The following is a 17,668-nucleotide window of genomic DNA, read 5'->3' on the forward strand; positions in this document are numbered from 1 at the left end:
ACTTAAGCCCTTATAAAAGCATTTGCTTTTTTCACCCCCTTGTCTTGTGATTTCTCTGCTTCATAATACTCCCCCCATTAAATATACTGATTCAGCTCCCAGCAAAAACAACATTCATACTTGTAAGAGGCATAATTTAAGGTTTGGTGTTTCACAGCCCTGCAATGAGAGGAAGGGCAGATATTTTCAAAGTCTGATTTTTTATGCTGCTTTGTATGTATTTCAGCTGTTCATTTTATCCCACTGAAGGAACAAAATTTCTAGCTTTTGAACAAGACATGTGGTACTTCATTCTAACCCTGAAAAGTGTTGGGATGTGAAATAGCCAGTCAGTGAATATTTTATGTGCAGAGCGCTAGTTTGGGTCCTTTTAGTGTTTTATACTTTCATTGTTTTTTTTTTTAAATCTGGTCATAATATGAGAAAAGGAACAAAAGCACTCTCCAGGACAGGAGTAGTGTACAAGTGCGTAAGACAAATACTTTGTGGTAGACATCTTCAGAGACCAAGACCTTTTCAGGACTTATAGAAGTTGCCAGCAAGTGGAATTGCTAAACTGATTATCTCCTTCATCGCAAGTCTCTATTATGTAACAGGCAATTGCTCTGAAATGTCAATATTAACAGTTAAAGTCAAACAACAAATTATTAAGTTCAGTAACATTAACTTTGAATCCTGGGTCAATTTACAATGAATGACAGGATTACACAATATATCCCAGAACCACTGTCATGTTTGCTCCATGATTAACTGTGATTCATTCTGTCAGCTCTTTTAAGAGTCAACAGCAGCAGACCTTAGCCTCATGAGCTTTCTGCTCCCTGCTTTCCAGCAACTCTGCCACAACGTGAGGGCCAAGTCCTGTCAAAATTAGTGACCTACACTGAAATAATCTCCTAATCACGATATTCAATCGAAGCAGAGAGAATTTAATTTCACAGGCCTTGGTTATCAAGTAAAATTAAGTTAGCAGTGCCTGCAATAAAACACTGTTACCGTTCCTAACTGACAGGGTAAACCCACTCACATTACTCACTTGAGTAACCCCACTGATATCTATGGGGTGACCAAGGTCACCTGCTGAACACAAATAATTTAGGCCTATATAGGAAGCCGCCTGACACTTAATGGTCCAGGACTTGGCTCTCAGTTTCTCATGGCCTTATCAGACATGCTGTTCAGAGTGAAACTTTCCATACCAGGTATCTGCCTAAGGCTGAACTTGATGAATTTTGAGGTAAAAAGTCCAGAATGAGAGGAAGCGGAAAAAAGACTGACTTTGCCTGTGTTAGAAAAGGAGTCTTATTTCTGCTCACATGAGATGCTCCAGACCCTCCACGCTTTTAAGCAAGAGTTTGAAATTTTGCAGGGTTTAGCCTTGATGTCAAGAATATACATTATGTCATCCCTGTGAAAATTTGCCCAAATTTGGTCACTCAGAAGACCTCTGCCATGTTCCAGTTTGCACATGTTCAGTAAGAACCTGTTAAGAGTTTGGCAGTTCATTTTTCTCAACATTAAGTATATCCTGAGCATACTCATCTCCCCGTTTTGTGGGCCAGGTAGACCTGGCAGGCTCCACATGGAACTGCAAGCACTGAGCACCTCGTCCTATTGCTCTTCTGACCTACCAAGGGCCAGCAAAGCACAGGGCATGTGGCTGAAACCACACTACTGCCTCTCCTGCTTTTTGCTGCTGTCTTGCAGGTCTCAAGGCAACACAAAGGTGGTAATCTGAAATCCACTGAGGTATGAGAAACCTAGAAGTAGGGAAAACATGCTTTTCATGCCCCAGAGAGCTACAAAGCAACTGCAGAACTGCTTTGTAGTTCAGGTAAGACACATATATAGTAAATGGATCTACATTCAGTGAAATTCCTTCTTATTCTTAAATTAGCAACTTCATTATCAGCCAAAACAACAAGTAACACAACAAACCTTTACTTCAGTTATATAGAGAATACACTGAGGTACATACACTTGCTCTTAAACACCTACATTGATCCTAAAAGCTTCAAATCCTGCCGATGAAGCCAAGAATTTATTTGCATGTATATATCACACAGAGCTATCTATGTGTAGCCTCATTTCAACACTTACTTGACAAAAGTAATTCCCAGGCCTTTCTATACTGTTTAAACCCCCAGCACTGAAGCTGTATCAGCAACTGCTGGTAGCAGTATTTTCTGCCACTTTAAGCCAGGCAAAACAAAACTATGATTGCTAAACAGAGAAGCAAATCTTTACAGAAAGTAAAGACATTTAGAAGATTCTAAGTCATCATTTAATTATGCAAGAGGATTTTAAAAGTTTTTAATGATAGGGAAATGGCGACTGCTCTTTTGTGTCTACATTTTTATACCTGGAATTGGAAAGCACACTTCAGAACCATACATATAAAACTGTGAGACCAATGCAAAATATTAAGATTTAGACAATGAATTACAAGATGTTTTTATTATTTGTCTTGAGGTTTTTGAGTATTCAGGGTATGATTTTATCATACCTGCAACCTCTTCTCCAGGAGGCTCAAAAACTATTCTCTTTTAAACAAATTGAAATGACAGTCAAGAATCCTGTATCATTTGATCCTAGCAGCTGAGAACTCACAGAAAAACATCAACTATCATGAGATTTGTGATAAAACTCCAAGATCTGACAATCCTGCCAATAATTGATTCAGATCTGAAGTAAGAACCTGAATTCAATCACGCTTAATCCTGAGCGAAATTATTTGGGTACAAGTCTGTTGAATGCATTTATCCCACTGATAATTTATAACTTTACCCTGCCACACAGATAATTGGATTTGATCCCAAGGTGCCAGGTTTCTGCTCTGGTATGAAAATATTGACTATAAACTAAGAGAGCATAATGAATGCTGTAGGACAGTGGGACACACAACATCTCTTCTATAGGCATGGTAATAGGACAACTACATTACTCGTGAGTTATGATGCTAACAATCACCTAGGGGACTGCTCTAAATTTATGCCTCTAAAATGTTTTTACCACACCAGAAATCCATCATTTCAGCCTACTGCATGTATACTTAAGTAAGGCTACTTACAAAAAAAAAAAAAAAATCATTGTTATGCTTAATTGACAGTCTTTTCCATATTCCTTCAACTGTATAAGTCAGCGTTTAGCAGAAGGAATTCTCTTAAGCTTTCACATGAAATGAGCAGTTATTCAAGTCTACTGTAGTATAAAAAAGCAACTTTCATTGCTCATGGGATATGGATTTAAATGACTCCCTAATTCAACACTATATATTGTCCTGAAGAAATTCTATCAAGGCAGATTACAAAAGGAAACATTTTTTTGTCAAGATCCCTTTTTAAAAATGGGAGCTGTTAAAAGTTTCTCAGGTGCTGGGAATCTGACTAGTCACACATGGAGATGAAGAGATGGGCAGAGTACAGGTGAAGCAGTGAGAAGTTCACAATCCATGCACTCATCCAAGCCTGGGAATTATCGCATCAGAAATGTAATTCATCTGTGCTAGGAAAACTGTCAGAGGCAACATGTTCGTTGCAGCAAGATATTTAGAACGTTTCCATAAAAACCATGTCAGTAAGACCAATTCTTTCTACTTAATTCTCCCTTTCACCAGTTCTGTCTCAGTAGATTAATATATCAAGAAATAATGAGAATTTGGGAAACTTAGATGAAAAATACATCTAGGCCATAGTTTCTTACATTATTGCCAAGAAAACATGAAGGGAACTGTTTATTAATTTCCAAGGACATAAGAGAAACTGTTGCTAATAGTTTAAGAAATGGTTTTAAGAAATACAAAGGGTGAAATGAATAATGATGGTTATTATTAAGTAACTAATAATGCCTTCTAGAATAATGCAAAATATGTCAGGTGTTAAACACATTAACATGCCAGCCAAACTACTTTCTCCTTGCCCCAAGACACTCCCAGGTGATGGGTTTGGATGGGCATAGCACAGTCCAGCATCAGGCATAGCATGGCAGGGAGGAGGGGCAAGGTTAATCAGGGAGGCATTTGTCAGCACTGTAACTGGAATGCTTCCTGGTAAAACAGCAGCAATGGATCTCCGCTGTCCCTGTATTTTACTGCTGCAGCAAAAGGATTTTTTGCCTTGACATCTGCTAGTATTTAAATCTGACTCCAAACTCTTTAACTCAACTAAAACTGCTATGGACTCAACAGGAATTTTGCTTGATAAAACCTGACTTTAAAATTGGAATCTAATGTTATCTTTGTTGTTGGGGACTGAAATCCCAGCAGAGTGAATTTATTTTTAAACAGTTTCATAAAATGAGGATAGATGGTGCAGATCTGACCTGGACAAGTGGGTGAGTGGCTAGAGCAAGGACCCACGTTTGATCCGGCCCAGCTCTGTAGGCTGGGAGGTCTCACCAGGGCTGAGCACATTGCCTAGTCAGAGCCCCGTGAGGAACCAAGTGACATCAGTTGGTACGGAACAGAGAAAGGACATAATACTATCATAGGCATGGTGGCAAAGGAAGGACATTTGTATTTCCTCATTTTTGAGGAATCTAGTATCTGTTTTATATTCATATTGAAGAATGACAATTACATTGGTTAACACGCCATTTTACAATACACATGAAGGGCCAAGCAAGGCCAAGCAATGAGTCATTTCTACTTGAACCAATCTATTTATAGCATCAAAAGGCAAATACAAATCCAAACATGTGCTAAGTCTCTCTTGTTGTAATGCTTTGCCCTTTGCACCAGGTCGCCCCTGGCAGTCTTTGGTTACTTCACTCTGTCTGTGGGGATCCCCACAGCTGGCAGACAAATACTAAAACCACAGCAATTTCCTCACTTATTATTTTTGGCAAAAAAAATGAGGTATTGGGCTGTGTGACTCCCACCAGTGTAGAAATGTGTCACTGAAAGTGGCAGGTAGTGACACACAATGAAATTCAGTGAACCTGCAGAAAACCAGAGTATTTGGCCGTGACAGGAATGAATTAACACAGGGGTAAGGAACTGAAAACTTCCTTGCTCTTGCAGAGCTACTATGCATCCTCCAACATTGAGGCACTGCTGGAGACTGCAATAACTTTAGCAGCATCTTTGCATCCAACCCAACAGCTGCCATTCATTCTGATGAATGTGGATTCCTGGGTCCACCCTGACTTTGCTGATGTCCTGGTTTTATGCTACAGCTCCCTCATCTGTCCCTCTGGAGAGAGAGAGGCACCTGGAGTCTGTCCACTCTGGATCTCCCTAAACCTGACAGCAAGAACTTACTGAGCTTTCCAGAAAGGCATCACAGCACCATCCTGGCCCATGGGTAAACATCAATGAGGCAGAGATTTAGGGTTTACTCTCAATATCTAATAAATAGCATTGATGCTGTCACAAAAGAGTTTTTCTTTAATAGTTTAAAAAAAATGTGCATTTTTATACATCTGCATTTCTATACACCACAATGGGGCTTATTAAAACCAGGTGAGTGGAGCAGGCAAATTCCCTTCTTGTTGCAGAAGGGTAGAAGTGAGTACAGTGCACTGCAATCCAAAACCCTTCATACAGGGAAGCTCTAGTTCCCAAACCCAAATTAGGCTACACAGTACCAGTAATCACTAGAAGAAATTTAGATGACAGAAAACATATTATACTGATAACTTCTTGGAGTCATGCCTATCTTTGTGTTACTAGTCACCACCTGCATAGGTGAAGCGAGGTTAATCACAGTAGGAAACTGTTATGAAATAATTTTGACTGAGGAAATAACCAATTAAGTTTCCCCTTCAGCAAACAAGCATAGCTGCAAGCGTTTGAGCTACTCTGGAAACAATAGTACTATTCACAAGCTTAAAGTAACTAGATTTTAGTATATTACAGAAGCAGGATGTAAAAGGAAAACCCTCATGTATCAACAGCTATAATGGACACGCTAACTCCAACTATCTTCTAGATATATACATATACATATGAACATGTGCATACACCTTCTATTTATTTAACACACTGAAGCCTACTGTACACAACTTGTTTGTAACATGTAAATCAAACAGAAGCAAAGCTTTCAGTTTCGAAGACCATCTTTCTGATCAAGTGTGCTTTTGCAAACATGCTTCAGAGCATGAAAACAACCATTCTGACTAATTCCATCTCTCTCAGCAGAAACCCTATCTTTAAAAGTCACTCATCACTGAATGGCCTTTGGTCTGCAGAAAAATGTGAAGTATGCTTTAATTACATCCCCAATGGCCTCCCATTTGATGTCCTGTCCACTGTATCTGTGGCGAGACAGCCTTATCTCTGGATATTGTTCAATTACACTAAACAGCATTTATTCAGGCCCTCGCTGATTCACTGTATCAGTACGTGGCTATTTGCTCTTCAGCCGTAATTTTGAAGGGTGAAGTCTCCCTCATTAAACAATGTAAGACTTACAGTAAGACCCAATAATAATGGCTATATTAACTACCGTTACAGTCAAATGGAATCCCTCTGAGGATACGTGTCATTCTGCTAGCATGTTTATACCCAATGTGTTAATATCAACTCATGTTCTTACAAGAGAATTCTTGCTTTATAACAATACGTTCTAGTTGTGAATTAAGTACCACTTGATATGTTAGATATGCTGTCCCTAAATTTTAGTGTACTATATCATTGATGTGTTTCATTCACATTTTGTTTCCTCTTTACAACAGTTAGTCATATGCATCAAATGAACTGGATATCAGCCCTGCATGGTGAAGATGCCTTTTCTATGTCATCTGAGTTTTCAGAGTCAGCCTCTTGCAGCGCTCTGCAACACACAGAAAAATTCCCTCATGCACATCTTACCTCTTTGGTGTGGGTGTGGAAGGAGACTGACATGTCCAAGAGAAGTTTCCTCTGTTCCACCCTCCGGACAAAGTCCTGAATCCGTACTTCCAGATGCCGGGCTGCTTTATAGATCTCTTCAGGGTCACATTCCCCAGTCTGAGCCAACTGCTCTGCAGCCTCCAAAAGCTTGTCTGCATTGGTGTATGTATTCTACCAGCAAACAAAGCAAGAAACGGTATATGAGTAATACAACTGTGGCAAGTAAACCCCTGAAACAGGCTGTTTATACTTTCAAAGGCATGAAAGAAAGTGATTACCAGAGTTTTAAAACAATACTAATAATTCCTACTGGCGCTGCCATCTGTGAAAGGAGGATGTATAAAGCCACATAGACTAATCCCTGATTACACATGAAATAATGTCTTATTTGAAATACACCACCCCAGCCCAATCCTGCCAGGCACAGCAATAGGGCTGTGCACTTGTTTATTTCCAAGTCCCCTGGAATTTCTCAAAGATACTGTAATGAAAGCAAGTGGGACTAACCACCTCAGAAGCCTACGGTGCCTCACGTGACATTCAGCTACAAGCCTGTTGCAAAGGCCTCCCAATGGCTATCACATTACAGCAGGTAATCATGTTAGCCAGAGATGTCTCAGCCTCAAGAAACATTTGCCTTTCACTGGCTTTTGTGAGATAACTTAAGAAGACTGTGTCTTCAAGTTCATTCTACGTCCTCTCATCTACTGTTCTGCATTGTATTTCTAAACAGAGTAAATCTATTTGATAAGCTTGCAGCTGCAATGCTCAGATTGCTTTGGAGTGGTATCATTTCCAGTTGTCCAAGGTATGTACCTGCCCTCCATTACACAAGAGTTTGAACACTTCACCATCCTGAACAGATTTAGCCCATAGCCACGGCCTTTGCGATATGAGATGTACTACCCCTACTTTATGGAGAGGGAACTGAAGAATGCAGAAGCTAAGCAATGTACCCAAGACATGCCAGTCTGTGGAGGAACAAAGGAGAATTCCATCAAACTTATCTCAGCTTTCAAACTACCTGCCCGTTCTTTCTCTCCCTCTTTCACGTTTCTGGAAAACACTAATTAACTAATACATGAAGGAGTCTCATAAATAACAGCAGAAATGGAAGGAGAGTGCAGACATCTTTTCCATAGCCATGGACCTATGGTTTAGTCAGCTATGTTTAGCTAACTAAACATAGCCAGCCCTTGCTGTCATAGAAAAGCTTTCTTCACTCAAGTTGAGGCCAATACATCTGTGGCGTTTAACACTTAACAAAAATAAGGAGAGACAAAGATATCAGCTTAAGGGTGTTTCCAGTACTGGGTGAGATTTCCAGAAATGCTCGGCATTGGCCTAACACTGCTCCCACTGGGAATTTTAACCTCCCCATCAATACAAGCAGAATGGTAGCACTTTCCTTTTCAAAATCCTACTGAGGATCCTCCTCAGTTCAAAAATGCATTAACTTTATAGAAATACACAAAATACCTTTGAACACTGTGGAAACACATGTACTTCTAAGCATTAAAGGAACATAAAAGCCATGAATCAAGTCATGTTGTTCTTACTTAAATAATATCCTGCTGCAGTGAATAGTTGTTGCTGGAGAAAATATTCAATACAAAGATGGAGCACTGGCCTCCAAGTGTTTAATGGGGGAAAATATTTCCAGTTATAAAAAGCAGAAAGAAAACAGCTCATTCACTGTTCATTTTCCCAGTTTCTGAGGGCTGACTATAAATATACAGTATTTGCATTTCTACTTTTTGGACTGTGAAGAACATATTCTAGACAGTTTTGTTACCAATAGTAAATTTTTATTCCCTCACTTTCAGGCCACTGCTATAATGGTTAGGTTGTTAACAGTGGCAAAATGTTATGTTTTAATAATATTTTTTTGGAAACCTCTTTAGCTGAGAATTTGTAAAAAATGTTCCATTTAATATGATCTGAATTAGGGTCCAGTTTCACTTAACAGCATCCTTTCTGAATGATCCTCTTCCAATAGTATTTGGAGCAAATGCCAAAGCTAGCACTATTATTCAAAGTCTACTCCACTCTAGGGTTTTTCACACATTACCACTACAACAGCTCAAACACCAGTCCAGATCCCTGAAGAGATGTCTGTCCCCTGCTTTTATTTGTAATATTTAGTATACTTTTAAATGCATTTACTCTCTGAGTATAGCACAGATTTGAGACAAAAACACCTTTGCTGAAATACAGTATGAATACAGCTTTGCTGCATTTGTTCCTAACACACTTACGTTCATCTCTGCTGAAAACCATTACACGTTTACTGACTCCAATGTGTGATGTACCTAATTACATCTAGATGAGGTGAGTTCACCAATACGATGATCAGATATAAATACACCGCATGGTGAAAAGGGTGTAGGCTGAACCCTAGGCTTTGGGGGGAAGAGTGCAGATTGGCCTCAGCAGAGGTTCTGGCCACACTGCACAGACAGTAAAGGATGCAGTGGTCCTGCAGCAGTCCCTTTGTATTGCACAAGATTCTCCAATGGCAAAAGGGATTTTCTGCAAGGAAGCTGGCTGGATGTGAAAGGAGGCACATGCGGTGTTTCCCCTGGGCTGTGCCAGGCACTGTCAGCATACAGTGATGCTTCCCTGAAGCATTCATACCTAATTTTGGACATGTTTGCTTAAATGTGTCACACACAAGAAGCCGGAACACAGCACATTAAGTATGGTGAAATTTTTGTTCACCTCGTTTTCTACCTTTGTTCCCAGCTAAGTGTCTGGGTTTTAAAAATGTGCAGTTTACGATAGGAAAAACACAAATGGCTTTATCCCTGTCATTCTAGAAGGAAGGCCTGGTGCTGAGACATTTTCAGCTCACTGTTGCAGATTTAAGAAGTGTAGATATATTTCAGATAAGTAACCACATTTGGGAGTTAACCACACTCGCCTTGAACTTCAGAGTTTGATGTATTCATGAAAGGATTGTCATCTAATGTCAGATGAGATATAAACACAGCACAGGCCAAATAAGCTGGAGGTTAGTTACTTGGTAAGGGCCTGCTCTACTTTTGTTCTGTTCATTTGCTTCAAGTGCACATAAATCATATCAGAAGTCGTTATGCATATCAAATATTTTCATGTATATCTTTTTCTCTACAAGTGCTGAACTAAAGCTGTATTGAACCTGAGAGCTTTGTCCTGGTTGGTACTATAATGCTGCAGTGTTTGCCTGCTTCATATATTTTCATCCTGAGCTCACTCTCTCGTTAGGGACCTCTTCAGAGTACAGACCCTTATTTAATTTGTTTGAAGCACTTTGTACTTTTTTGGTTTGACATAACGCTCCTGGGAATCCAGGAGAGAACTAAGTCTCATGATGAAGAAAAGCATATAATGCCTCCTTGTCCTGTTACCCGCAGCCAGAACAGATTACCTCAGATTCCCAGCCCTTCTGAGATCTGGAAGGATATACCAGGAGCACAGGATCCAGGTACATCTCCAAACTGGCATCAAGATTCAAAACTTTGGAAGAAGGTAAGAGCTAACACAACCACAGAAGGAAATTTTTGCCACTAGAAGGACAATCATGACTGTCCCCTTTTCTGCAAACCACAAACCTGTGGAAGGTTTTCTGTGGCATCCTGAGGAAGGTGACACCAAAAATGGCTAATCCCTCCAGAGGGAAGATGCCATGAAGAATCTCTCTTCTACTCTGTGGAAATTAGTTCCTGTCAAACAATAATAGGATGAGTTCCACAGAAAAATAATCTATGAGTTATAAAATTATATGCTCTCTGAAACTTTATGGGTGTGTGGTATTTTTTCCTACTGTTGCATTAACCCCTGAGAGAACTGTCATGTGTAAATGCTTGAAATTCTCAGTGATCTACTAACTGACATTACATACTTCTGTACTGTTTCAAGCACAAAACCAACTTCCATCTCAAATCTTTTAATAATCTTTCTATACTAATCTTTGTATAATCACCTATTTCAATCATAAGATCTGCAATCACAAGAAAATGAAACTGCACCCTTCAGATTTTAGAATAGAAATGGATATAATGTATACTTTTGGAATTCATTTTAGACAGAACCAGGGGCCTTTCATCTCTCTCCTGTTTCTTGCAAATGACAAAAAAGAAACACAATTATGGAAAAGAAACAGATGAACAAAACCTATACAACAATCCCTACCACAGTTTGGAATCGGAGGTGATTGTTGTCTTATCTCATGGCAGTATTTGCTAACAGGATTCCCATAATTTTGGTTCATCAATTGTTAACAGTTTGATATTTAGTAGCGAGTTGAAAAATATGGTTTATGAAAAAGCTGATATGAAATTTGCCTGTTACATTTATCATGCTTTCCTTTGCCTTTCAGACCAACAAGCACCAAAATGTAAGGATCCATTTCCATCTCTGACCCAGGTAGCAGATCTCAGCTGAGATTCCACCGTGTCTCCAGGTTAATGTGCATGAAGCCATCACTGCATTGGAAATGCACTATCCAAACACAGCTGTTTCAGCAAACTGCCTAAGAGATTTCCTCAAAGTTGAAAGAAACATTACTTTGTCCATAACCTTTGTGCCAGAGAAGTGTTTCGTCAACTCTAAATCTTTTTAACCCAGAGTAGGATTTTCACTGATTCTCAAAATCAGAGAGCACTGGCTGCATGCAGTTTGTGCTTGGCCTCATCTGTTACACAGAAAATAGCATTGCAGTGCTCAGTACAAACCAAGGGCCCCAATCCTGGTTTGAAAGTATTTGGCATTTTTTTCCTAATTAAAAATAAATAAATAATTAAATGAAAAAATACTGAATAATGTATCAGTTAATTCTTGGACCAATGTAAGGTTAGAGGCAGCAGAACAGAAATATCTTGCCTTTCTTATTTATGACATGTATTGCAAGCTAAAGAAGTCTAATATCTAAGTCACTTAGAAACAAATTAGAATGGAATGGAATAGAATAGTTCAGTTGGGAGGGACCTACAACGATCATCTAGTCCAACTGCCTGATGAATGCAGGGCTGACCAAAAGTTAAAGCATGTTGTTAAGGGCATTGTCCAAATGCCTCTTAAACACTGACAGCCTTGGGGCATCAACCACCTCTCTAGGAAGCCTGCTCCAGTGTTTGACCACCCTCTCGGTAAAGAAATGTTTCCTAATGTCCAGTCTAAACCTCTCCTGGCGCAGCTTTGAATCATTCCCATGCTCCCTGTCACTGGATACCAGGGAGAAGAGATCAGCACCTCCCTCTCCACTTCCCCCCTCAGGAAGCTGTAGAGAGCAATGAGGATGTCTCCCAGCCTCCTTTTCTCCAAGCCAGACAAATCCAGTGTCCTCAGCTGCTCCTCATAAGACATGCCTTCCAGCCCTTTCATCAGCTTTGTTGCCCTCCTCTGGATGCATTTAAGTATCTTAACTTAAAAAAAAAAAAAAAAAAGATGTATCTTAAATTTAAAAAAAAAAAAAAAGAAAATGTACCAATCGTATGTATTTGTGCTTTTCACTGACCCCTCCCTGCATTTTTAAGGCATGAGTCAAAGTAGTGCAGCATTTTGGTTTCAACCCAAGTGCATTTTCAGAAAATGGTTCCACGTAGTTTTCCCTCTACTAGCAACTACACTTGTAACTAGTTTATTACTGCATGTTTCTAGGCAGATTACATAGAAAATAGCTGTGTCTAATGGTAGTCCAGGGCAGAGTTCATGGCCCAAATCTAGGCAATTTGTTTTCCAGAACAATCTCCCCTTGCACAGTATTCTACAGCTGTTTATCGTATTTGAGAGGTTTTCATGGTAACAGTCTCCAAGATCTCCAATGTGTTGTGAACCATGCTGATCAGCAAGAGAAAGATGTTTAGTTGTATACATCAGGAGAAACATGAAGTAGGGGAACAGGGCAGATGATCAGATACACTCACATTAAACGCAAACAACATACCCTAGACACTGCACTTCCTAAGTAGATGTTTAGATATGCTGAAGGGGAACAAGGCAGCACTGGTCTGTCTTATTCTGTGTTAATCATGTTCTGGGACTGTGAAAGGACGTTCCAGGCAAAGGTTCCTTGTATCGATTCAGAGAGCTTTGTCACCTAGGTTTTACCATGTAAAAGTCACGGAAGAGATGGCATCTCTAGTGGCCAGTAAGTACTGACTAGAGAGAGAACTTATATGACTAGCTTAGATCTGATCTTCTTGACTGATGTGTATCCCATCTGATGCCTGCAGGCTGAAGCTTAGGAGACTTATTAGGCTTTCTCTGATGTGATATCTCCTTTATGTTCTTTAGAGTCGTGACTCGACTCTTCAACACCAAAGATGAAATCACAGTATTGTTACTCCTGCTGTGAAGATGGGATGTTGAGACAAAGTTCAAAGCCCAATTCATCTCTCACTGAAAACATTAAAAAGGATCTTACTGACTTCAGTGAGAACTGGGTCAGCCTCCTAGCCATTTACTTAAGATCTCGGGAGGAGACAAAAAATGGAGCACTAAAAATAGAACTCCAGAGGCCTTGTACCCCTGTTCCGTGCACAGACAGTGGGTAGCACTCCTCCCTGCAGAAACTACAGGATGATTCACATTCACAAAATGATAGTTATTGGAGCTGATTCTGCATTCCTTCTCAATCCTTATAAACTATTGTTATCCTTAATTATGAAGCTCAGTTACTGCTATCAGGTTCTTTGCTCTAGCCATTTTGTTAAAATTAGGCCCAGTTTTTTTGTTTAGGTTAAGTGATCTCACAGTCAGGCTTTTGTGGAGAATTACATCTTTAGTAATTTGATATTCTAAAGCTAAAATGAGTGACCACAATGAAGCATTTCTTTGATAAATAAATCTGGGGTTTAAGGAAGCATCCATCTTTGTCAAAATTCCTCCTCCCTTAAGAAGGGCAAAGGCTAAGTGCATATGATGATCTAATGTAAGATGTGATTTTATTCAGTTTGAATTTCACATAATCAAATCAAGACATGTATTCTGACTTGTGTTCTATTGCTCTAATTCAAAACAGACTTACCAGGAATTACAGTTACAGAAGTTAAAGGCAGAACATCTCTCAGAGGTCATGCAGCCACTTGCTTTATCAGTACAGGATTGTTCCCTACCGTACACTAGAACAGAAACTTCTTCAGACATTTTTAAAAAATATCGACGTTAATGAAGTTTCCATCACCACCTTCTGCAGGCTGTTCTTCTCTTAGAGAGACAACTGATCTTAAGTTTTTCTTGTCATAATTTTGCCCCAGTTCTCCTTGCACTGTCATAGAATCATAAAGTCATTTAGGTTCGAAAAAGAACTTTAAGATCATCAAGTCCAACTGTAAACCTAACATGGCCAAGTCCACCACTAAACCATGTCCTTAAGTGCCACATCTGCACGTCTTTTAAATACCTGCAGGGATGGGGACTTAACAACTTCCCTGGGTAGCCTGTTCCAGTGCTTGACAAACCTTTTGCTGAAGAAATTTTTCCTAATATCCAATCTAACCCACTCCCCCCCGGCATAACTTGAGGCCATTTCCTCTTGTCCTATTGCTTGTTACTTGGGAGAAAAGACTGACATCCACCCTGCTACCACCTCCTTTCAGGTAGTTGTAGAGAGCAATAAGGTCTCACCTCAGCCTCTTTTCTCCAGACTAAACAACCCCAGTTCCCTCAGCCGCTCCTCATAAGGCCTGTGCTCCAGACCCTTCACCAGCTTCGTTGCCCTTCTCTGGACACGCTCCAGCACCTCAATGTCTTTCTTGTATTGAGGGGCCCAAAACTGGACACAGTATTCCAGGTGTGGCCTCACCAGTGCCAAGTACAGGGGAACAATCACCTCCCTGCTCCTGCTAGCCACACTACTTCTGATACAAGCCAGGATGCTGTTGGCCTTCTTGGCCACCTGGGCACACTGCTGGCTCATGTTCAGCCGGCTGTCGACCAACACCCCAGGTCCTTTTTGGCCAGGCAGCTTTCCAGCCACTCCTCCCCAAGCCTGTAGCGCTGCATGGGGTTGTTGTGCCCGAAGTGCAGGACCCAGCACTTGGCCTTGTTGAACCTCATACAATTGGCCTCAGCCCATCGATCCAGCCCATCCAGATCCCTCTGCAGAACCTTCCTACCCTCAACACTGCTGCCCAACTTGGTGTCATCTGCAACGTTACTGAGAGTGCACTCGGTCCCCTCGTCCAGATCGCTCATAAAGATACTATGTCCTTGAAGTCTGAGCTCTTCAAATTATTAAACTATTATCCTCAGCCTATTATGTTCATCTTTTGATGGACATGTAAGTACATGCCTACCTTTAAATGGGTTAATCACATCTGTTTAAATAGTTTAACAAATGAGGGTCTCGCTTAAGTTTGTGAGTGCAAGCATGTGTGTCTGTCCAAGTATCAACCACTTGACAATTTCAATGAAATTACTACTATTCTCAGAACCGCACCTATTTGGGAATGCAGTCTAGGAACCAGAGTGCCTGGAACATCACCTATGCTTCAGCACACCAGCAATGCATAGAAAACCTCTCTCCCACCTCCTCGAAAAGTTATCTTTGCATTTGATACATGGGGTTGAAAGGTCCTTATGCCTCTCATGTCCCATTGTGGGACTATGGCTCTTTCATAATGTTTTAAATTATTTTTCTTCAGCCATTTTCTGGCTGAGCATCTGCATTTACTGATCCACTGTTACTTCTTTCCTCACTGACATTTGAAGCTTAGCTCAGTTCAGGAACAGCCACAGATTCGGGGAATGTGAAGTTTGCTCCCATTTCAGATGGCTAAGAGGCCAGATATAATACCATGCTGGTACTAATTATTATGTTACACCTCCAGTAATTCCATTATTTCAGTGGATTATCTAAGCATAAGGGATTTTTCAGCATGAAGGAGAAATAAACAGTTTGCAGGAATGATAAGGTGGATATCACACAGCATCCTCGCTAACCATCGCCAAGAACCAGGTATTTTTCCATGTATCATTATCTTTTATTTACGATTTTCCCTCAGGGTTCACATACAAATTGAGATGAATTTGTTATTTGAATTTAAAAGCATAACACTTACACATTACATCAAATACTGAAAACCCAGATAAATTATTTAAAAGCTACCTTAGACCTTCAAACTAATAAATAACCAAGATTAGAATTAGCAGCTGGAAATACATTAGCAAAAAGAATTCTTCTTTGTGCTATTTCATATTGAGTGCTTACTTTAGGTTAAAAAGAAATATTGCCTATGGTATATTTTGTCACATCAACTGTTCATCTCAATCAGAAGTGCAGTCATACATCAAGTAGAGAATGCTCTTATTACCACAATCACGCTAATTAACTCCATTGTGATCACAACCATTATTCAATGAAATGCCAGTGAAACATATAGCGAAATAATGTTTTAAATGCCATCTAATACCACATGTCATATCCAATATTAATAAGTATGCAAAGACACATAGAAGAAACATGTGTGCACATACCACATATTGACAAAGAACAAGCTAACTTCTTAGGTCAGTGTGGTTAGCTTAACCATCACTGAATTTTTCTGTCACTACTGAAAAGTACCATCTATGCAAGGACTTCACTCTGAATGCCTCCAAAGCTATTTTATTCTTCTAAATCAGAATGCTCAAAAGCATGTTCGGCAAAGACATAGACTTTTCAAACCTCTGCTTAGCTAATTTTTTAAAATGTTGCAAGATTCATATTTATTTTTATTGCAAGCTGGAAGACAAGGGATTTCATTCTTTTTGTAGGCAGAAAGACTACACCCACCAAAGGCTTCACCTGGAGCCTGGCAAACTTCCTCTTTCCTCCCTATTTTATTTTAATGAATGTATATGTGCAATCTCCTCTATTAAATAAACCACTAAGCACTTGCTTTATATGAGATAAGTAAATAGTCCTACTCTTTCCAGGGAAGCAATCTGCACACTTCATGTTATACAGAGGCCGTATCGTTACAGGATTACAATGGAGTCTCATAAACATCCTTGAAGAAGGTGTAGTTTAAACTACCAGAAAGACATGCACATAATGGTTGGACTGGATGATCTTAAAGGTCTTTTCCAACCTAAACAATTCTATGATTCTATGATTTACTTTTTGTGAGATAGGATTTAAGAAGTTTTGATCTACAAAACTCCACATAGGAGCTGGAAGAACACCCCTTTGGCAGAAGAATGAAGTTTTAATCCCACAAAGCCATCTTCAGCATCTTCCCTGAGGCAAGAGAGGTTGCCAGCTGACACAGCACTGCTGCTCCTGGAAGGCTCATCCACTCGGTCTAACAAACAACTCCATTTACAAACTAAAGAACCATCAAGAGGAAACAATTTTCAGAGACTGTATTGAAAAAACTTGACAGTTTTAACTGGGGTGGTCTCACAGCCCTTCAAAACCAGCAGTTATACCTTATTTTGGCACCTTAAGTCACGCAAAATAGAAAGAATATCTACTTAATATGGAGGCTCATTTTGTGCTTATAGGGGAAGGAGTAGGAAATACGATGATAGGGTTATGCAGGTTCAGATCAATTAATACTCTTCGAAATATTATTTTTTTCTGTCACCTTACTGCTCTTCTGGGAGAAGCATACCTAAACAGCATATTAAAATGAGATGATGAAATATTCCTGTTGCTGTTAAATATTTTCAGTATTTTATGGACTCTACAAGGATGTACAAGAATTAAAGAAGATATCTGAAACTGATGATTATTGGGCCAAGTTTTATACTAGCACTTGATCCTTGGCAATAAGCATAAAAAGAGCTGATCCCTTCTCTTTGAGAACATCCTTGCACAGTAACAGGCACGAGGAAGTGAGCAACAGCAAGGACAGCAGAGCAATGAAG

The 17,668-nt window shown here is 39.8% G+C and overlaps 1 protein-coding gene across 1 annotated transcript in view; it reads right to left on the reverse strand.

The window, feature by feature from the left end:
* The window catches only part of LOC104031638 (kalirin), a 432,630-nt gene that overhangs the window by 114,904 nt on the left and 300,058 nt on the right, over window positions 1-17,668 (reverse strand). The window contains exon 11 of the mRNA XM_075710381.1: window positions 6,812-7,003. Within this exon, the coding sequence (XP_075566496.1) occupies window positions 6,812-7,003 (192 nt within the window). The remainder of the gene's footprint in view (window positions 1-6,811; window positions 7,004-17,668) is intronic.

Source organism: Pelecanus crispus, chromosome 5 (assembly GCF_030463565.1).
Source record: "Pelecanus crispus isolate bPelCri1 chromosome 5, bPelCri1.pri, whole genome shotgun sequence".
Taxonomy (NCBI): Eukaryota; Metazoa; Chordata; class Aves; order Pelecaniformes; family Pelecanidae; genus Pelecanus; species Pelecanus crispus.